Source organism: Melanerpes formicivorus, unplaced genomic scaffold (genome assembly GCF_026170545.1).
Source record: "Melanerpes formicivorus ecotype bairdi unplaced genomic scaffold, bMelFor1.0.p_v2 SCAF_514, whole genome shotgun sequence".
Taxonomy (NCBI): domain Eukaryota; kingdom Metazoa; phylum Chordata; class Aves; order Piciformes; family Picidae; genus Melanerpes; species Melanerpes formicivorus.
Genome location: NW_027142866.1, coordinates 2,721 through 25,476, shown reverse-complemented (window position 1 = coordinate 25,476; position 22,756 = coordinate 2,721). Strand labels below are relative to the sequence as shown.

At 46.6% G+C, this 22,756-nt stretch overlaps 1 protein-coding gene across 3 annotated transcripts in view; it reads left to right on the top strand.

The window, feature by feature from the left end:
• LOC137460097 (methionine-R-sulfoxide reductase B3-like) overlaps window positions 1-16,289 on the top strand; it is a 48,774-nt gene extending 32,485 nt beyond the window's left edge. For all 3 annotated transcript variants that reach the window (XR_010992654.1, XR_010992655.1, XM_068170677.1), the window contains exons 2-3: window positions 13,441-13,549; window positions 16,207-16,289. Coding sequence is in view for 1 of the 3 variants with exons in the window: in XM_068170677.1 (XP_068026778.1) it covers window positions 13,441-13,549; window positions 16,207-16,288 (191 nt within the window). In the remaining 2 variants the exon portion in view is untranslated. The remainder of the gene's footprint in view (window positions 1-13,440; window positions 13,550-16,206) is intronic.
• The last annotated feature ends 6,467 nt before the right edge of the window (window positions 16,290-22,756 follow it).

Sequence of the window (22,756 nt, the reverse complement as noted above, 5' to 3'; positions counted from 1 at the left end):
CAGAACGGGGTAGACAGAATGCGGTAGAACAGAACGGGACAGACCAGAACGGGGTAGAAGAGAACGGGATAGAACAGAATGGAGTAGAACAGAGTGGGGTAGAACAGAATGGGATAGAACAGAACGGGGTAGACAGAATGCGGTAGAACAGAACGGGACAGACCAGAACGGGGTAGAAGAGAACGGGATAGAACAGAACGGGATAGAACAGAATGGAGTAGAACAGAATGGGGTAGAACAGAATGGGATAGAACAGAATGGGGTAAACAGAATGGGGTAGAACAGAATGGGGTAGAATAGAATGACAGAATGGGACACAACAGAATGGGATGGAATGGAATTAACCAGGTTGGAAAAGACCTTCAAGATCATCAAGTCCAACCTATCACCCAACACTATCTCATCAACTAAACCATGGCACCAAGTGCCTCATCCAGTCTCTTCCTAAACACCTCCAGGGATGGTCACTCCACCACCTCCCTGGGCAGCACATTCCAATGGCCAGTCTCTCTTTCTGGGAAGAACTTCCTCCAAACATCCAGCCTAAACCTCCCCTGGTGCAGCTTGAGACTGTGTCCTCTTGCACCTCCCAGCAGTTAAAAGTGTCTTGAAAAATCAGCACTCTGTGAGCAATGTGAAGTTGTCCCTGTTGTCCTCATTCTAGAGATGCCTGTGTGTATGTCTGCTTCCTAATCAAATGACAGTAGAATGCTGCATTGTCATTCTAGAGCATGACATTCCCATTTCTGTGGAGTGGCTTGCAGATGGGTTTTCAGAATTCCCTTCTATCTAACTGTCTAGGTGGGAACATATTCAATGTGAATCTGTACTTACATATGTTTCCCTTTTTTTTTTTTACAAGAGTGCTCAGTCTAGAATGGCTTCTTCAATGCAGTTCAGAAGGAGATGTGGTTGTAGATACCTCACTGGGAGTAATACTTCTATTGTGCCTGATGCTTGCAAAACTTGGGATCATAAAGACCAGAAACCCTTTGTTAATGTACCCTTTTGGTTAGTAGCCAAGGGCAATGAGGCTGGGGAGAGGCCTCAAATGTAAGACTTATGAGGAGAGGCTGAGGGAGCTGGGGTTGCTTAGCCTGGAGAAGAGGAGGCTCAGGGGAGACCTTCTTGCTCTCTACAACTACCTGAAGGGAGATTGTAGCCAGGTGGGAGTTGGTCTCTTCTCCCAGGCAGCCAGCAACAGAACAAAAGGACACAGTCTCAAGCTGTGCCAGGGGAGGTTTAGGCTGGAGGTGAGGAGAAAGTTCTTCACTGAGAGAGTTGTTAGCTGTTGGAATGTGCTGCCCAGGGAGGTGGTGGAGTCACCATCCCTGGAGGTGTTCAAGAGGGGATTGGATGTGACACTTGGTACCATGGTCTAGTAGTCATGAGGTCTGTGGTGACAGGTTGGACCTGATGATCTTTGAGCTCTCTTCCAACCTTATTGGTTCTATGATTCTACCCTTGAGTTTTTACCCTGTTCCACACCCCACCCCCCCCACCCCCCCTTCTTAACTCCTTGTTCTCTTGGAGTTTTGCACTGTCCCTCATCTTCTGAATAGACAGAGGTGCTCATCCTTGCTTGGTCTGAGGAGAGAGCTTCCTCAGTGACTCAGGCACAGAGTAAGCACAGGGCTGATGAGATGTTTCTTGTGCTCCCAGACCACGCATAGAGCCAATTCCTTAATGTGTTCCCCGACAGATACCTTAAGGTCATTTACATCCCCTTCCTGCTCCCATAAAGGACCCACCACAAGCCATTTCTTGCAGGAATGTTTTAATTCTGGGAGCTCATAAATTTCCTGTGTTCCACTCCTGTGCCCTCTGCAGCCCAGGCTTTCTGTGCTTTCTGCTTAGCTGGGTGTGGAAAAGATGAAGTTTCAGCACTAGCGGTGTTTCCGTGTTTGAAAGTTTCCCATGAAAAGCTACTTCTTTAGTTATGGGGCTGTTTATAAGAGGAGGTCTGTGAGGTCCTTTAAAGTCTGCCTTCACTCCCCCCCCTCCCCCCTCTTCAATTAAAAGCAGTCCCTGGCTTTGCCCTTTCTCAGAGGAATATATGATGGAGGTTGCAGGAAAGAATGTGATGGAGACATGATGGCACAGAAAAAGGAAGGAGTTTTTCTTCGTTGCTAAGCTGGGGGAGGGCAAGGAAGGAAAGGTGCAAGATGGGAGTGTGAACCCTCAAGTCAATAAGAGTATGTTGGGAAGTGATGGAGGAGATGATCCAGGAGCTCGTTTGAGCTTGGAGTCTTAAGTGTGGCCTGGGAGCCAGGCACCAGAGACACAAACACTACCCTAACTTAGCTGTTAGATTAACCACAGGCTGCTACAGCACAGGTAGTGATTTAGGGGGAAACAACTAGAGAGGAATTGTGTCCCAGAGATGCTTAAGAAGTAGGAAATGTTTGTTCTTAGTTCCAGTCTGAACACATGTCTCTGATCTTGTGGTTTTCTGCAAAAGAGGCTGTGTTGGCAAAGGGTCCATGGCTGGGGTGCAAAGGTGCCCTCTGCTCCAGCTGGAGGAGATGTTCATGTGAGACCATAGGTGCTGGCAGCCCAGGTCCAGCACTGGCAGCTTTGTGCACTGCAGGTAAGCACTGAGTCCTCTGGTCTAGGTGAAGGAGTGGGGAAGGGCTTAACTGAGTCTGCTTAAAAGCCCCTTCTGGGGCTTCACCCCATCTTCCTGACCTATAAAGCATGGCTGAATTTTACACAGGGAACACAGGGAAGTCCAGAAAGCCCACTAGGGAAAGAAGTTGGCAGTTACTACCCTTTTGGGTTGTTTCTCTGCCTTCAGTACTGAAGCAGATTGAGAGGGAAGGGGGCTACAATGTTTTCCATGGTGGCCATAGCAGAGCAGCATCTGGAGCACACAGCATGTTCCAGCCATTCCTGCCTTCATGCTGCATGTGTCCCTCAGTGCTTGGAGATGTGGGATGAAAGGCCATGGAGCAGGCTGTGCCTGCTTGTGTCTTTGCTGAAAGGGCTCCTGCGCAGCGGGAGGCAGACCAAGATTTGCAGGGGGTTAGGTCTGGGCTGTTGGTGGGCATTCCACAAGAAGAAAAGACCTGCCTCTCACCACTCCTTACCTTCACCCCCATCCCACGTGTAGGCTGTGGCACCTTGGTTCTTGAGGTGCTCATCTCACAGGCCACACATCACTGTTGTGGAGGAAGCAGCAGGAGGAGGTAGCAGCAGCCTGGATGCCACAATAAGCTACACACTGTTGGCAGATGCTGACATTTTGATTGCTTCTGCTGCAGGGTTAAGCCATTATTAATAAAGCCACATGGATAAACTTCTCTTGATGGCTCACTGAAACATTTTCAATGCAAGAGGTAGCACAAGGCACTTTTGGTAAATACAGCTTAATTCTGCTGTTAATAAAATGCCTTTCCATAAGTTTTGCCCCTTTTCTATTGGTTTTGACAGAAATCTGTTGACCAGATACAGAGAGCTCAGTGTCTCTGCCTTTCTTGTTTTTCACTCAAACAGATGCAGTGCCTGTGAAAGGTGCTAGGATCATATCAGCAAAACAAAGGTCTCTTTATCTATTAGGGGAGAGAGGAAGAGGAATCCATCATTATATGTAAATGTGGCCTCCCCCCTCCCCTACACTGCTGTACCAATAGATCTTGATCTTGTCTTGCCTGGTTTGCATCCAAGAGTAAGGCAAATAGGTCAGCTGCCTCATGCACTCAGTCTTTGGCCATCTCAGCAGAAATGGTAACAGAAGTGGCAGTTAATAACATAATGAGCTTTTGCTCTACTTAATTGAAAGTTCTTCTATTCACTAACCTCTACTGAGCAGCCACATCACTGTGGTGAGGAGAGCAGCTCAAAAAACAAAGCCCCAGGGGGGGATGCTGCCTTAACTGGCCAGCACAGGGTGGTGGTGGGTCCTCAGGGGTTATAATTAGGAAAGGTTGTGAAGCCAAGATGGTGGTTGGTGGTGGTACTTATTTCATTGCCATGAGATAAAGTAAATTAGATGTGCAGGGAGAGGACAAACAGAAGTGCATTCCTTTCCCTCTTTCCCACCACGCACAGCGCTTCGCTCTGTTGTTCATTGGGGTTTACATTCACAGGGAGGTGAGGCAGCTGCAGAGTTCTTTTCCAGGATATGTCTTTTTTATGGCTAATGTGGCTACCTTGACCATGCAACCTGCCACAAAGACACTTGCAGACCTGCAGAAATGACAAGGCAGTTTCTGTTCCTGTGGGTGTTCATAGAATCATAGAATTGTCAGGGTTGGAAGGGACCTCAAGGATCATCTAACTCCAACCCCCTGCTTCTCTGCTTGGGGAAAAAAAGCCTGTTCACTGCAGCCTTTCATAGAATCATAGAATTGTCAGGGTTGGAAGGGACCACAAGGATCATCTAGTTCCAACTCCCCTGCCATGGGCAGGGACACCTCACAATAAGTCAAGTTGCTCAGAGCCCAATCCAGCCTGGCCTTAAAAACTTCCAGGGATGAGGCTTCCACCACCTCTGCCTGTACTGTGACAACTGGGGTCCCAGTACCACTGTCTTTGGGGTCCCAGTACCATTTTCTTTGGAAAGAGAAAGAATGTACAGAGGAGATTTGTTAGCTGGGAATTTGGGGATTGTAATTTTTTCTTTTCTAATCTTGAGAAATTTGGTGGCAACAAAGTTGGTGAGGGGCTTGGAGCACAGCCCTATGAGGAGAGGCTGAGGGAGCTGGGGTTGCTTAGGCTGGAGAAGAGGAGACTCAGGGGAGACCTTATTGCTCTCTACAACTACCTGAAGGGAGGTTGTAGACAGGCAGAGGTTGGTCTCTTCTCCCAGGCAGCCAGCACCAGAACAAGAGGACACAGTCTCAGGCTGTGCCAGGGGAGGTTTAGGCTGGAGGTTAGGAGGAAGTTCTATACTGAGAGAGTGATTGCCCATTGGAATGTGCTGCCTGGGGAGCTGGTGGAGTCACCATCATTGGAGGTGTTCAGGAGGAGACTTGATGGGGTGCTTGGTGCCATGGGTTAGTTGTTTAGGTGGGTTGGATTGGTTGATGGGTTGGACATGATGATCTTGAAGGTCTCTTCCAACCTGGTTTGGTTTGGTTTGGTTTGGTTTGGTTTGGTTCGGTTCTATTCTATTCTATTCTATTCTGTTCTGTTCTGTTCTGTTCTATTCTAGTATTCTATTCTAGACCTCTGATGGTGACTACATATATATATACATACACACACACGTTTGTATAAAACATAGCATCATAGAATTGTCAGGGTTGGAAGGGACCTCAAGGATCATCTAGTTCCAACCCCCTGCCATGCCCAGGGACACCTCACACTACAGCAGGTTGCTCACAGCCACATCCAGCCTGGCCTTAAAAACCTCCAGGGCTGAGGCTTCCATCACCTCCCTGGGCAACCTGTGCCAGTGTCTCACCACCCTCATGGGGAAGAACTTCTTTCTAGCATCCAATCTGAATCTACCACGAGCCATTCTGATGACCAGGTGGGCAAAATAAATCTTGAGAGCTCTGCTGCTCAGTTGCATGGGAAGCTTGCAAGTGTGCAAAGAAAAGAGCTTGCCCTTCCCTTGTGCCCACGCAGCCCTGCTGGGGGCTACAGAAATATTTCCCTTTTTTTTCCTTTCCTAAGACAGTTGATTTTGGGGGGTGGTGTTCTTTTTAAGCCAGAACCTGGCATTTGACCCAAGATTATGGCTGGTACCCAGCTTTTGGATTTTTCAACACACAATGTAGTGGAAATGATCTTCACCCCGTTACCCCTAATGCTTGCATGAAACTGCAAATGGTGTTTGGGCAGCGAGTGGGAGTCAGCTACCTACAGCAAGAAATCAAAGGAGCCATCCCTCCAAGAAGAAACACAGGTCTGTGTTTCACTGTGTAAAACATTTACAGGTTTTCTTGGTTGGTTTTTTTTGAATGGTGAAGTTTGGGTTTTATTTTTAACCACCTCCCAACCCATCAGAGCTCTTTTTGCAGCATCTCTCCCAGGCAGCAGCATGCAGCAATGATTTAAAATGGCTTGGGATGGGGTTGTAAGAAGAGGAATCACTGGAACTTGTCCAGAGAAGGGCAACAAAGATGGGGAGGGGTTTGGAGCACAGCCCTGTGAGGAGAGGCTGAGGGAGCTGGGGTTGCTTAACCTGGAGAAGAGGAGGCTCAGGGGAGACCTCATTGCTCTCTACAACTACCTGAAAGGTGTTTGTAGCCAGGAAGGGGTTGGTCTCTTCTCTCTAGCAACCAGCACCAGAACAAGAGGACACAGTCTAAAGCTGTGCCAGGGCAGGTTTAAGCTGGATGTTAGGAAGAAGTTCTTCCCAGCAAGAGAGATTGACCATTGGAATGTGCTGCCCAGGGAGGTGGTGGAGTCATCATCACTGGAGGTGTTTAAGAAGAGACTGGATGAGGCACTTGGTGCCATGGTTTAGTTGATGAGATGGTGTTGGGTGATAGGTTGGACTCGATGATCTCAAAGGTGTTTTCCCACCTGGTTAATTCTATTCTATTTTATTCTAACATGTGCTGGGAGCCCCCTAGAAAAACCACCCTGCTTGGGTATAGTAAAAGAAGTAGTACTGAAAACTAGAAGCCTGATTTATTTTATGAGTGTGCTCTGCTGGAGCATTTGATCTGGCTGTATTTAATTCAGGAAGTCTTAATGGTATGTGCTCAGTGCATGACTGCAATGTCCATTAGTACCAGTGGAACAGAAGCATACATAGAAGGAGGCAAATGTATGCTGTGCCCTCCACCTAGCTGAAATGTTCATTTCAGTGATAGGGAGGAGCAAAACAGGAGAGAAAATGGCTAGGAAAAACATTCAAAAGACTTGGAAGAAGGAAAGCTGTCAGGCAAAATGCCACTTAGATGGAAGGAAATAGCACACCCTTGTGTTATGAACCACAGACCTGAAAAGGTCAGTTGAAACTGGGATTTATATGTGAGGTGAGATGCTTAATATCTTCATTATCAGGTCAACACCCAGAAAATATTTTCTGCTCGTTCCCTCTCTACACAGGAGGACTCCAGAGCTGAGCTCTGAAATGCCCCTGGGCTGCAGGTCAATAGGAAATGGCTGTGTGCATGGTGTTGCTTTCCAGATAAAGCCTTTCCTAAGCACAGGAGTGCTGTGAAGCCTGCAGAAGAGCTTTTTCTTTTCCTCTGTATTTATATATTAAGATGTGTGATCCTGGCCTTCTCTTCACAGAACCTTCCACCTTGCTCCAAGATCATACAATCAATAAGGTTGGAAAAGACCTCAGAGATCATCAAGTCCAACCTATCACCCAACACCTCATACTAACTAAACCATGACTTCAACTAGGAAGATGCTAGATGGGACTCTTAGTGCCATGGTTTAGTTGATGAGATGGTGTTGGGTGATAGGTTGGACTCAATGATCTCAAAGGTCTTTTCCAACCTGGTTAATTCTATCCTATCCTATCCTATCCTATCCTATCCTATCCTATCCTATCCTATCCTATCCTATCCTATCCTATCCTATCCTATCCTATTGTAACAAGTGCCACATCCAGTCCTTTTTTGAACACCTCCAGGGATGGTGACCTCGACACTGCTGTAACTGTTGGCAAAAGGCTAAAGGCAGGTGGCCTCAAGTGGACATGGTGGTGCCTGTTTGTGGAGCAGTTGCCTGTGCACTGTGCTTCTAAAGAGCCATGAGCCCAACCAAGGCACCCAGCTGCACTGACTAGAGATTTAATCTGCTGAGAATGTAAAGGGAATTTTGCCTACCCTTGTAGGGCAGCATTCACCTCCCCTAACAGTGGAATCTAACTGGAGTAAGGAATGTAGCTGTCACAGACTCCTCTACAAGTCATTGCTGAGAGCATTGCCTCCAAAGAACAAGTGAGATCTAACCCAGAGTCCTCCTACAGATCCAATGAATCCAGCCTCTGTTATTCTCAGTGTGTATAATTTAATCTCACCTTTAATGTAATCACACTGGTGGTGTTTTATTTGTAAAAGTGATGGCTCTCTTCTGCCTTCAGCTGTGTAATTTACAAATGACCTTGTCTTTATGACTGCGTTCCTGAAGAAGTTTGTTGCCTGTGTGAGAGCATTTTCCCCAGACCATGTGTGCTCAGCACTGGTTAGGCCACATCTTGAGTACTGTGACCACTTCTGGGCCCCTCAGTTTAAGAAGGACATTGAAACACTTGCATGTGTCCAGAGAAGGGCAACAAGGCTGGGGAGGGATCTGGAGCACAGCCCTGTGAGGAGAGGCTGAGGGAGCTGGGGTTGTTTAGCCTGGAGAAGAGGAGGTTCAGAGGAGACCTCATTGCTCTCTACAACTCCCTGAAGGGAGGTTGTAGCCAGGAGGGGGTTGGTCTCTTCTCTCTAGCAACCAGCACCAGAACAAGGGGACACAGTCTCAAGCTGCACCAGGGGAAATTTAGGCTCGAGGTGAGGAGAAAGTTCTTCACTGAGAGAGTCATTGGTCATTGGAATGTGCTGCCCAGGGAAGTGGTGGAGTCACCATCCCTGGAGGTGTTCAAGAGGAGATTGGATGTGGCACTTGGTGCCATGGTCTAGTCATGAAGTCTGTGGTGACAGGTTGGACTTGATGGTCTTTGAGCTCTCTTCCAACCTTGGTGGTACTGTGATACTGTGAGATGTGGAGGTGCTGGAGCCAGGGCAGAGGAGGGCAAGGAAGCTGAGGAAGGGCCTGGAGAATAAATCTGATGAAGAGCAACTGAAGGAGCTGGGGATGGTTAGTTTGGAAAAGAGGAGGCTGAGGGGAGACCTCCTGGCTCTCTACAGCTACCTGAAAGGAGGTTGTGGAGAAGTTGGTGCTGGTCTATTCTCCCAGGTCATTAGTGACAGAACAAGAGGGAATGGCCTCAAGCTGCCACTGGGGAGGTTCAGACTGGACATTAGGAAAGCTTTTTTCATGGCAAGAGTGGTCAGGCATTGGAATGTGCTGCCCAGGGAGGTGGTGGAGTCCCCAAGCCTGGCTGTGTTTGAAGGTGGTTTGGCTGTGGTGCTTGGGGCTGTGGTTTAGGGGTGAGCCTTGCAGAGTAGGGTTCTGGGTTGGCCTTGGTGACCCTGAGGCTCTTTTCCAACCTGAATGTTTCTGTGATATCCTGTGAAAAATTACTCAAGGATAGTAAAGAAGGGAATGCTGAGCCTTCTTTAATACATTCAAGACACTCTCTTGAGTTTTTCCAAAGTGAAGTTCCACTTAATGTGTTGATTTTGGGGTAGTTTTTTTTTATCCCCAACATCTGAAGAGCAAATAGAATATTATTTCTTATTTTTTTTTTAGTGGAGAGGTGGTTGGTTTGTAAGAGTCTTTAGGACTGCTTTTGAATGCTGAAATTCTAGATGAAATCCCACCTCTCAGGCAGTTCCTCTCTGAGCTGTGTAGTGCAACATAACAATAGCTATTTATATAATGCATGTGCTTCCTTTCCCTGCTAGCTGTAGTTTAAAAGACTTTATTAGTCCTGGAGCCCTGCATGCTCAGAGAATAAAAACCTCCAACGTTTTGACATCTTTAAATAAGCAACCCAAATGTTATAAAGAACAAACCTCACTTACAGTTAGGAAACAATATTTACATTGAAGGTTGAAAAGCCAGGATGTAGGAAAATTTTGCTAATTTGGAAGGTGACCTTTAAGTGCACCAAACCCAAATAATTTGTAAGCCATGGCACAGGGCACATTCCTGCAAAATGTGTGTGAATGCTGCTTTAGTGGTGCTCCAAAGACAAACAAAGAGACCTGGAATGAAATCTTTATCCCTCTCCCAAATAAGAGTGAGGCTAACAAAGGCGTACAGCAGCGCTCTTTCAGGGCTGGCCATTAAAAGGAAGGCTCTGCAGCCGCAGCTAATGAGATGGCTCAGAGTGGAAAACAATCTGTTTGGAGGAATGTTTAGATCAAAAGTAATTCCTAATCTATGGAATAAAGTCACTTCTCAATACCTTTTCTTGCCCTGGTGAAGCTTTTTTATGTTTGCACTATTTACTTCAATCAGATGTTTTCAATTTTCCTTCTTTTTTTCCCCCCCTTCCCTTTCCCCTTCCTGAAAATACTTCCTAGGGTTAGTCAGCAGTGACCAACAGCATTATATTTTGTTCCCCCCCCACCCCCCTATTCACCCCCCCCAACACACACATTAGAAAAATGAGAAAAGAGGGGGTGGGGAAGGGAGAGGGGAGGTGGGGGGGGGGGGGGAGAGGAGGAAGAAAGAAACATCTTTTCTTAAATGATTTGCAAGCATCTGTGCTTTAAGCTACTTTTTATGAACACTCCTTAGTAATGACTCAAGGTAAAAAAGCAGAAAAGCATCCAATGTTAGGAAATTGCAATCCAATACCATGTAATTTAAACCTGCCATTGCCTCTCCTGTGCTAAATGACATACAGATGGGTAGCTCCGCTCCCTCTGCTTTGGGAACACAATTGGCCTTTTTGTAAGTGTTATAATACATTCCCAGCAAAAAGGAAAAAAAGCAACACCAAACCCCACACAATATTTTTTTTTGGGGGGTTCAGGTTGGTTATTTCTAATTGTAGCATGTTTTAATTACTGTCATAATTAAGAGTGCTTTTTGGTGTGTGGGCTTTTTTCCTCCCTGCCACATGTTGTCAGATCATTTTTGGTTTGGGGTATTTTTTTTTTTCCAAGTAATTAGCAGAGTTACTTGAATATTTGGTGATTTCTATTAATTCTTTGGGAGTTTTCATTCTTTTGGTGGGTTGGACCACATGATCTAGTGTCAGATGTCCCTGGCCACGGCATGGAGGTTGGAACTAGATGATCCTTGAGGTCCCTTCCAACCCTAACAATTCTATGATGATCAGAGGGCTGGAGCACCTCTCCTGTGAGGACAGACTGAAGGAGTTGGGGCTGTTCAGTCTGGAGAAGAGAAGGCTCTGAGGTGACCTAATTGTGGCCTTCCAGTATCTGAAGGGGGCTACAAGAAGGCTGGGGAGGGACTGCTCAGGATCTCAGGTAGTGATAGGACTAGGGGGAATGGAATGAAGCTGGAGGTGGGGAGATTCAGGCTGGAGGTGAGGAGGAAGTTCTTCCCCATGAGAGTGGTGAAGCCCTGGAATGGGTTGTCCAGGGAGGTGGTTGAGGCCATGTCCTTGGAGGTGTTTAAGCCCAGGCTGGATGTGGCTCTGGCCAGGCTGATCTAGTGTGGGGTGTCCCTGCCCATGGCAAGGAGGTTGGAACTAGATGATCTTTGAGGTCCCTTCCAACCCTAACAATTCTATGACTCTATGACTGGATGATCTCGAAGGTCTTTTCCAACCTGGTTAATTCTGTATTCTGTAACATGAAAGCTTATTGTTATTTATTAGAATAAACAACCTTTATTAGAATAAACCAAACCAGGTTGGAAGAGACCTTCAAGATCATCGTGTCCAACCCATCAACCAATCCAACCCACCCAAACAGCTAACCCATGGCACCAAGCACCCCATCAAGTCTCCTTCTGAACACCTTCAATGACGGCGACTCCACCACCTCCCCGGGCAGCCCATTCCAATGGGCAATCACTCTCTCTGTATAGAACTTCTTCCTAACATCCAACCTGAACCTCCCCTGGCGCAGCCTGCGACTGTGTCCTCTTGTTCTGGCACTGGGTGCCTGGGAGAAGAGACCATCATCAGCCTGTCTACAACCTCCCTTCAGGTAGTTGTAGAGAGTGATAAGGTCACCCCTGAGTCTCCTCTTCTCCAGGCTAAGCAGCCCCAGCTCCCTCAGCCTCTCCTCATAGGGCTTTTCTCCTTTCCTGATACGATGTGAATTTGTGCACTCTACCAATGTGGTTTGGGGTTTTATGTCATTGTTATTGGTTTTGTTGGTTTTGTTTTTGTGGGGTTTGGTTGGTTGGTTCGGTTTTGTGGGGTTTGGTTTTGTGGGGTTTGTTTTGTTTTTGTGGGGTTTGGTTGGTTTGGTTTTGTGGGGTTTGGTTTGGTTTTGTGGGGTTTGGTTGGTTGTTTTTTTATGGGGTTTATTCTGTTTTTGTGGGGGTTGGTTGGTTTGGTTTTGAGGGGTTTGATTGGTTTGGTTGGTTTGGTTTTGTGGGGATTGGTTTGGTTTTGTGGGGTTTGGTTTGGTTTTGTGGGGTTGGTTTTGGTTTTGTGGGGTTTGGTTGGTTTGGTTTTGTGGGGTTTGGTTTTGTGGGGGTTGGTTTTGTGGGGGTTGGTTTTTCTGGGGTTTGTTTTGGTTTTATGGGGTTGGTTTGTTTCATTTTTCTTGGTTTTTTTGTTGTTTGTTTGTTTTAAATAATCCTTATGTACCCTTTGGATTTTTTGTGTGACAAGCAAAGATGAGATTTTTCTATTTTGAAAGGAGAGTGATTTAAATAGAAACTGTCACTGTGGCCTTCCAGTACCTGAAGGGGACTACAAGAAAGCTGGGGAGGGACTTTTGAGGGTGCCAGGGAGTGATAGGACTGGGGGGAATGGATCAAAACTAGAAATGGGTAGATTGAGATTGGATGTTAGGAAGAAGTTGTTCCCCATGAGGGTGGTGAGAGACTGGCACAGGTTGCCCAGGGAGGTGGTGGAAGCCTCATCCCTGGAGGTTTTGAAGGCCAGGCAGGATGTGGTTGTGAGCAACCTGCTGTAGGGTGAGGTGTCCCTGCCCATGGCAGGGGGGTTGGAATTGTCTGATCCTTGAGGTCCCTTCCAATCCTGACAATTCTCTGATTCTATAATTCTTACCAGTGTGTTGTTGAATCTTTGTACAGCTTTGTACATAAAGAAATTGTGCCTAAAGGAATTCCTTTGCTCCTCAGGGTTCCTACTCCAGTGCTTCAATGGTGGGGGGTGGGAGGGGGAGAAAAATAAATGCAGTGGTTAATGCTATAAAATAAAAGGGATGAGGATGTGACTGGAAGTTAAATCAACCTTACTGGAATTCTGAAGGTTTAGAATTGTTTTCCAGCTCCTTTAAAGGGTAATTAAATTGTTGGATGTTGTGGCTGAACATCATATGCCCATTACCATAAGTCTCCAATATAGATGTCTTGTAAAGAATGGGGGGGTGGGGGTTTGGGGTTGGTTTTTTTTGAACAGATTTTCTCTTTCTTTTTGTCATGGTGGGAAAAAAATGTTAATTTCTGTGAATGACTTTTCTGCATAACACACGGAAGGGCTTTGGCTGCAGCACATTGTCACTGCTCCAGTGGAATCACCTGGCTCTCAAGCAAAAAAAAAAATGTCTTTTTAATTTTATTTTCTTTTATTTAAAGAAAAAAAAAAAAACAACACCACCACAAAAAAAAAAACCCACTTGGATTTGAAGAAATAATCAGCTGCAGTTCAGCTGAGCTGTTCTTTGTGCATTAGGGACCGGTCTGGTCATTGACAAGTGAATGCAGAAGCTATGCTGTGGCCGTCTGCCAAAGCAATTATTCAGGATTTAAGCTAAAAAGGCTCCTTCTCCCATATCCTCTCCCTCTTTGCAGGGTCATGTAGGGATAAAAAGGACTATAAGGTGGTCTTTTCCCAGGAGGAGCTGAGGAAGCGGCTGACACCCTTGCAATACCATGTCACTCAGGAGAAGGGGACCGAAAGGTAAGGCAGGACGAAGGAAACGCAAGCCCTCCACGCTTTATTTTCTTCCCTTTTCTCTCTGCTGCTTCCTCACCTTCCCCACCACGTCTGTGGGTTTCCCTTTCCCCAGGATTCCTGCACTTGTTTACTAACCCCTACAAATTAACGCCGCTGCGGGGACAAGCGTCTGCGGCTCGCACGGGGGCTGAGGCCGGGGGGTCTCGGGGGTGGCTTTTAATCAACGCTGCATGGCTTATAAAGTCGCCGGGCTCGTGTTTGGAGTCTGTTTCCAGTTTACTACAAAATGTGTGGAAGTAAGAGCAGTTTAGGTAGACCTTTTTTTTAGGGGGGGGGGGGGGTGGTTTTGGAAGGCGCTGCAGCAAGCAGAACCACGAGGCAAATGGCCCCGTGCCAGGAGGAGGCTGGAGTTTTGAAGGTGGCCATTGTAAGGATCGACATTTTGGCTGCAGAAAGAAGGTGGTAGCATAATTTAGTTCTTTTCCACCCCACTCCAGTTTCTACTTTTTTTTTTCCCCCTCCCCCCTTTTTTTTTTTTTCTTTTGGAGGGGGGGGAAGCACATGTGGAGAAGGTATTTATTGGCTCATTTGTGGTTGGAATGTCAAAAATTTTCAATAACTGCCCTCACATGGCTCTCGTCGCTGGAAGCCAGCCCCTGGGTCCTGGAGGAATATAAAGAGGACTCACTTCCAAGACTGTTTATAGTGCATAAAGTCTCTCTCTCTCAGCTGATTCCAGCGTGAAGGTGACTTGCCAAGGCCTAGCCAAGTTTTTGTTGTTGTTGTTGTCTAATTTATACCACTGAGCTTGGCACAAGGCCCTGGCTCTACCACTGCTCCAAACCTACTAATGATGTAACTGCTTGTTTTCATTCATGACCTGTAAGGGCTCCCTGCCGCACATGGGGTCCCAGTTAATCAGCAGCACTCTCCTGACAGTGCACACTGGTGGCTGAAATTGTTGGGGGGTGTGTGTGTGTGACAGGAATGATTCCCCCTCTCTGCCTTCAGCCTCCTTCCTTCATTCCCCAGAGGGGCCAGGCACATGTTAGCCTCTGCTGGGAGGCCTGGCTTCCCCCCCCCACCCCCCCCAAACCCCAGCTCTCCCTCACTCTTGTGTATGGGACCAACAAGGTGATTTAATGCACACAAACAATCCTAGATTAGGTCATTCTTAAAAATCCTGTTTATTAAAAAAAACTTTTTAAAAAAAAGGGGGGGAGGGGGGGGGGGATAAAAATTGGACCTCATAAAAAGGGTGAAAGGATAATAAAAACAAGCTGCTGAGCACATAGGCTTTTTGTTGGGCGAGCGCAGAGCGCAGCTGATTCGTATTAGGCGACTGACCTCCTAGCCTTTTAGACTGTTAACTCAGGAAAATATTCCCTTAAAGCTGTAATATTGCTTTTCAGCTCCAAAACATGAGGCAGGCACAGCTTGGACTCCTGGAGCAATTATTTCATTTTCGGCTACAAAGCCCCTGCCTCCTCAGCAGCCCATCCAGGGCCTGGGCCAGCACCCAGGTGCTTCACGCCTCTGCCTTATCAGCTGAGCCCCTCTCCCACACTATCCCTAAAGGCAACCTAGGAAAGTGCATCCCTTTGAGTTACATTTCAAACACCCTGTGTTTACAAAAACCCCTGGTTTTTGTATTGTCAGCCCTCTTAGCCCTACAGGTAGCTTTAGAGATACTGAGTCTTACCTCTTAGCCCTACAGGTGGCTTTAGAGATGCTGAGGTTTACCTCTTAGCCCTACAGGTGGCTTTAGAGATACTGAGTTTCACCTCTTTTCCTTACAGGCAGCTTTATAGATATTGAGTTTTGCCTTTTAGACCTGCAGGCAGCTTTATGGATGCTGAGTTTTACCTCTTAGCTCTACAGGTGGCTTTAGAGATGCTGAGTTTTACCTCTTAGCCCTACAGGTAGCTTTAGAGATACTGAGTTTTACCTCTTCTCGTTACAGGCAGCTTTATAGATATTGAGTTTTGCCTTTTAGCCCTACAAGCAGCTTTATAGATACTGAGTTTTGCCTCTTAGCCCTGCAAGCAGCTTTATAGATACTGAGTTTTGCCTCCTAGCCCTAGAGGTAGCTTTATAGATACTGAATTTTGCATCTTAGCTCTACAGGCAGCTTTATAGCTGCTGAGTTGTGCCTCTTAGCCTTACAGGTAGCTTTATAGATACTGAATTTTGCACCTCAGCTCTACAGGCAGCTGTAGAGATACTGAGTTGTGCCTCTTAGCCCTGCAAGCAGCTTTATAGATACTGAGTTTTGCATCTCAGCTCTACAGGCAGCTGTATAGATACTGAGTTTTGGCTCATGGCCCTACAGGTAGCCTTATAGCTACACCTCAAACACCCTGTGTTTACAGCCCCCCCTGGTTTTTGTATTGTCAGATTCTGTTTGCTCCCTTGTGGGATGATCTGCTGCCTCTTGCATGATGCCTAACGCTTGAGGCACGCTCAGTGAGGACATTCACCTTTCCCTGTGCCTGCTTTATTTGCTGCTTTTAGTAAAAAGCAACTGCCAGCTTTTCAATTGGGAGTTTCCTTCTGCAACATTAGTCCTGGCTAATGTAATGCTAGAAAACAAACAAATAAGCAAACAGCCTCAAAATCCCTTTGTTTCTTTTTAAAATGCAGTGTTGTTGTTTTCCCAGTGCCTTTGAGGGGGAGTACACCCATCATAAAGCTCAAGGAACATACAAATGTGTTGTTTGTGGGACTCCTTTATTCAAGTGAGTATGCTCAATACCGTTGTGGAGATTTCTGTCTCTTGAGTTTATGTGCTGTGTTCCTGTGTCAGCTTTCTGTGCTTAACAGAAGTGTGTAAAGATCATGGAATCATGGAATTGGCAGGGTTGGGAGGGACCTCAGGGATCATCTAGTTCCAACCCCAGGGACACAGGGACACAGAATCACCAAGGTTGGAAGAGACCTCAATGATCACCAAGGCCAACCTGTCACCACAGACCTCATGACTGAACCATGGCACTAAGTGCCACATCCAATCCCCTCTTGAACACCTCCAGGGATGGTGACTCCACCACCTCCCTGGGCAGCACATTCCCATGGCCAACAACTCTCTCTGGGAAGAACTTTCTCCACACCTCGAGCCTAAACTTCCCCTGGAGCAGCTTGAGACTGTGTCCTCTTGTTCTGGTGCTGGTTGCCTGGGAGAAGAGACCAACCCCCACCTGGCTACAACCTCCCTTCAGGTAGTTGTAGACAGCAAGAAGGTCTCCCCTGAGCCTCCTCTTCTCCAGGCTAAGCAACCCCAGCTCCCTCAGCCTCTCCTCGTAGGGCTTGTGCTCGAGGCCTCTCACCAGCCTCACACTGGATCAGGTTGCTCAGAGCCACAGGTCACTGAAGTCATTCAAGCTGACAAGGGATACAAGGGAAGCAACGTAAATAATAATGCTGTAGTAAAGTTAGTCTTAAAGATTAAAATAAAAAAGCATAAATAAGATGATAACATTCAGGTAAAAGAGGTATTTTGGCAGGAAAAAAAAAGTATCTATTTTGTGTTTTAATTTTACTTTTCCCTACTCAGCTATGCCAAGTAATTATAGCATGGGCCTTCACTGTGCTGGTAGATACTGAGTTGTGCCTCTTGGCCCTACAGGCAGCTTTATAGCTACTGAGTTGTGCCTCCTGGCCCTACAGGTAGCTTTATAGATACTGAGTTTTGCCTCTTAGCCCTACAGGTAGCTTTATAGCTACTGAGTTTTGCCTCTTAGCCCTACAGGCAGCTTTATAGCTACTGAGTTGTGCCTCTTAGCCCTACAGGTAGCTTTAGAGCTACTGAGTTGTGCCTCTTAGCCCTACAGGCAGCTTTAGAGCTACTGAGTTGTGCCTCTTAGCCCTACAGGTAGCTTTATAGCTACTGAGTTGTGCCTCTTAGCCCTACAGGTAGCTTTATAGCTACTGAGTTGTGCCTCTTAGCCCTACAGGCAGCTTTAGAGCTACTGAGTTGTGCCTCTTAGCCCTACAGGTAGCTTTATAGCTACTGAGTTGTGCCTCTTAGCCCTACAGGCAGCTTTAGAGCTCCTGAGTTTTGCCTCTTAGCCCTACAGGTAGCTTTAGAGATACTGAGTTGTGCCTCTTAGCCCTACAGGCAGCTTTAGAGCTACTGAGTTGTGCCTCTTAGCCCTACAGGCAGCTTTAGAGCTACTGAGTTGTGCCTCTTAGCCCTACAGGTAGCTTTATAGCTACTGAGTTGTGCCTCTTAGCCCTACAGGCAGCTTTATAGCTCCTGAGTTTTGCCTCTTAGCCCTACAGGCAGCTTTAGAGCTACTGAGTTGTGCCTCTTAGCCCTACAGGCAGCTTTATAGATACTGAGTTTTCCCTCTTAGCCCTACAGGTAGCTTTAGAGATACTGAGTTGTGGCTCTTAGCCTCAAAGGTAGCTTTATAGGTCTGCATCCTGGCTGCTGCTGCTGCACCCATGCTAATAATGGAGGGGTAAAAAATGTAGTTGGTTTGTGGGATTTGTTTGGGGTTTGGGTTTTGTCTTTTTAGGCTTAAAGCAGTTAAGAAAACAAAACCCAGGCAAGCTGCATTGCTTGTTGAACTTTCATCCACCTCAATTAGCCCACATGGAGAGCTGCTTTGGGAACTGAAGCAATGATTAAGAAAATAATAACCAAAACCAAACCCACTTTTTGTGTCCTGCCTGAAAAATGCTCTTTAGAAGCACCCTAAGAATTATGGCCCTGAATTCTGTGCTAGAAGCAGTGCCCCTTGAATTCTCACTGCAACACTGCAGTGTTACAGTGTGGGTTACAGTGGGTTTCTGACTTGTGTTCACATTGTTAAGAAAGATGTTGAGTTGCTTGGGTGTGTCCAGAGAAGGGCAACAAAGCTGGAGAGGTGTTTGGAGCACAGCCCTGTGAGGAGAGGCTGAGGGAGCTGGGGTTGCTTAGCCTGGAGAAGAGGAGGCTCAGGGGAGACCTTCTTGCTCTCTACAACTCCCTGAAGGGAGGTTGTAGCCAGGTGGGGGTTGGTCTCTTCTCCCAGGCAACCAGCAACAGAACAAGAGGACACAGTCTCAAGCTGTGCCAGGAGAGGTTTAGGCTGGAGGTGAGGAAGAAATTCTTCATAGAAAGAGAGATTGGCCATGGGAATGTGCTGCCCAGGGAGGTGGTGGAGTCACCATCCCTGGAGGTGTTTAGGAAGAGACTGGATGAGGCACTTGGTGCCATGGTTGAGTTGATGAGATGGTGTTGGGTGATAGGTTGGACTGGATGATCTCAAAGTTCTTTTCCAACCTGGTTCATTCTGTGTTCTGGTTTAGTTAATTCTGGGGGGTTTTGCTTGTCTTTTCACTCAGTTCACACTGACTCAGGGCCTCTCCCATACAGCAGCACGAAGCAAGATGGGCAGGAGAGCTCTAACAATAAAGAACATTGGGCCAGGAATAGGTTACAGAGAAGAATAAAATTGATGTAGCTCCAGGATCATGAGATGTGGCAGTGATAGTTGTTCTCCAGAGGCTGGCTGTAAAAGTGGAAAGAAGTGCTTAATCTCTGTTCTGTTTGATTCCTCTGTTAGGAGGATTACCTGCAGAAACTTCACTAATGACTTGAATCTGTTGAGCTGGAAAACTGATCATTACAGACTCAGCCAAGGCAATATTCTCCTGTCATGTGTTACTTGTGGTTCTTGGCTTGGGGCTACAAAGTGGGGATCTAAAGTCTCCATCACCTGGTTTTCTACTCTGCCACTTAGACACTGCCTGGCTTACTGTAGCTAAATCTTTATGAGGAAAATCCTGTCTGAGTTGAAGCCAACTCCAGTTTGGCAAATGAATTCAATGGAGCCAGGATTTCACCTTCTACCTTCAGGTATTGTCTGCTGGAGAAAGAGTAAGAGGGTTTTTCTTTGTGGGGTGAGATTTGGACAGCAGTAGCTAGCACACATAAGTGAATGTGAAGTTCATATACGTGACTGTGACCTAGTTTCCAGTTGCTTTCACAATTCATTTAATGTGGGAGGAAAAAAAATGCAGTCTGAGACTTACCTGTGATTACCTCAAGTGCACAGTAGGCTTTGGCATAGTCTTGACTTTTGGGGCTTAATGAGTTGGATTTCTCTGTGTGAAATAAGCTGCATGGGAATGTCCCTGCTTTCAGATTCTCTTTGAGACTTCCCATGGATTTTATGGGAGGAGGGAGAGGGAAAGAGGGAAGTTGGGTTTTATTTTTAATAAATCCCAGACCAATGAGCACCTGAAAGAAAAACCAACACCTTGCTGATTGTGTTCCAAAGCTGGACTGGCCTTAGCCAAATCAGTATAGGCTTGGCAGTGACTGGCTTGAGAGCAGCCCTCAAGAAAAGGAGTTGGGGGTACTGGTGAATGAGAAGCTCAACATGGGCCACTAATGTGCACTTGCAGCCCAGAAAGCAAATCACATCCTGGGCTGCATCAAGAGAAGTGTGGTCAGCAGGTCAAAGGAGGTGATTCTCCCCCACTGCTCCACTCTGGTGAGACCCCACCTGGAGTACTGTGTCCAGTTCTGGAGCCTCTATTACAAGAAAGAGCTGGAGGTGCTGGAATATGTCCAGAGAAGGGCCATGAGGATGAGCAGAGGGCTGGAGCTCCTCTGCTATAAGGACAGACTGAGAGAGTTGGGGCTGTTGAGTCTGGAGAAGAGAAGGCTCTGAGGAGACCTAATTGTGGCCTTCCAGTATCTGAAGGGGGCTACAAGAAAGCTGGGGAGGGACTTTGTAGGGTGTCAGGGAGTGACAGGGCTGGGGGCAATGGATCCAAACTAGGAATGGGTAGATTCAGATTGGATGTTAGGAAGAAGTTCTTGACCATGAGGGTGGTGAGAGACTGGCACAGGTTGCCCAGGGAGGTGGTGGAAGCCTCATCCCTGGAGGTTTTTAAAGCCAGGCTGGATGTGGCTGTGAGCAACCTGCTGTAGTGTGAGGTGTCCCTGCCCATGGCAGGGGGGTTGCAACTGGATGATCTTTTAAGTCCCTTCCAACCCTGACAATTCTGTGAGATCTCCTCAAAGTCTTTGTGTTGCTTTGTGAGCTCTTGCTGCCTCTGGTCTACATCAGATTCATCCAGCTGTTCTGAAGTGGCTGGCAAGGGTGGGAACAAATGGAGAGGCCAGCAGGGGTCCATCTTCTTTTCGTTACCGATTCCAAAATACCAATAAATTAGGTCCTCCTCAACGAGGTAAAGTAGGGTCCTGTATCTTGGTGACTGCTTCAGTCCAGACAGCTGAAAAAGTGAGAAGGAAACACAAGAGAATACAAAACATATGGTGTTTACTAAATGGTTTTCTTTTCTTTTTCCTTATATTTATTTTCTTTTTTTTTCTTTTTTTTTTTTTTTAAATTTTATCCCCCCCCCCTTTTTTTTGTTTGTCTTTTCCTTCTCTCTTTTCCTTCTCTCTTTTCCTTCTCTCTTTTCCTTCTCTCTTTCCCTTCTCTCTTTCCCTTCTCTCTTTTCCTTCTCTCTTTTTCCTTCTCTTTTCCGTCTCTCTTTTCCTTCTCTCTTTTCTTTTTTCTTTTATTTTCTTTTCTTTTTCCTTTCCTTTCCTTTCCTTTCCTTTCCTTTCCTTTCCTTTCCTTTCCTTTCCTTTCCTTTCCTTTCCTTTCCTTTCCTTTCCTTTCCTTTCCTTTCCTTTCCTTTCCTTTCCTTTCCTTGCCTTTCCTTGCCTTTCCTTGCCTTGCCTTGCCTTGCCTTGCCTTGCCTTGCCTTGCCTTGCCTTGCCTTGCCTTTGCCTTGCCTTGCCTTGCCTTTTTGCCTTTCCTTCCCTTTTCTTGCCTTCCCTTCCCTTTTCTTGCCTTCCCTTCCCTTTTCTTGCCTTGCCTTGCCTTCCCTTTTCTTTTCTTGCCTTGCCTTCCCTTTTCTTGCCTTCCCTTCCCTTTTCTTGCCTTCCCTTCCCTTTTCTTGCCTTGCCTTGCCTTCCCTTTTCTTTTCTTGCCTTGCCTTCCCTTTTCTTGCCTTCCCTTCCCTTTTCTTGCCTTGCCTTCCCTTCCCTTTTCTTGCCTTGCCTTGCCTTCCCTTTTCTTTTCTTGCCTTGCCTTGCCTTCCCTCTTCTTGCCTTGCCTTCCCTTTTCTTGCCTTGCCTCGCCTTCCCTTTTCTTGCCTTGCCTCGCTTTCCCTTCCCTGTTCTCCTCTTTTCCAGATAGCCATCTGAAACTTGGTATTTCCATTTGTTTCTCATTGGGTGTCCATTATGGTTTTTTTCCCCCCTTTTTCCTTTGTGTTGTTGTAATTTGTAAATATATATACTTGGGCTGGGGACCTGTCAGTTTAACCGGGCAAGAGGCTGGAGCTCCAGCAGTAATATTAACAATCTTCAACTTTTAACATTTCTGATTTATGTTGTTTCATTACCATGTGACACAGGAGGTCAGGGAACACATGAATTGTACCCTGCAGATGAAAGACCCTGGGTTTTGCTACGTCTCTAAAGCAGAGCTCTGTCTCTATCACAGGAAAGATAAAAGCAACAATTAGGAATTTAACATCTCTTCATCTACCTACTGGTACTGGTGTTATGAGAAACCTCCCAAGCTTTATGGAGGCCATGCTTTAAGGTTGTTTTTTTCCCCAATCAAAGGTGCCTCACACATAAAATCCATAATCATGCTGTTGAATCTAAGTATTCCATCTCTGAACTTTCACGCCAGACAGTCTCCTACATCCCAGGACAGCTGCCTAAAAGAAAGCAATAACTAAGAGAGACAATAAACTAACCTCCAGGCCCTTCTTTCCTGCAAGCCTGCCCTTATGTGGTTTTGTGTTACATTTATTCCAAGCTATCTGCAGTCTTCTGCTACAACAAGCAGTCCTGATCCCCTCACCTTTTCTTTGCTCCCTTCATCATTCTTTAGGGTGTTTTTTTTCACTGGACCTCACCTGGTGTGGCTGGAGTTTGTCCTAGTGCAACACACAAATCTGATAGAAGACCAATCAACCAAGGAAAACCCCTCACGCTTACAGATCACAGAATGGTCAGGGTTAGAAGGGAACCTCAAGGATCATCTAGTTCCAACCCCCCTGCCATAGGCAGGGACACCTCACACTAGATCAGGTTTCTCACAGCCACATCCTGCCTGGCATTAAAAGCCTCCAGGGATGAGGCTTCTACCACCTCCCTGGGCAACCTGTGCCAGTATCTCACCACCCTCATGGGGAACAACTTCCTAACATCCAATCTGAATCTACCCATTTCTAGTTTTGCTC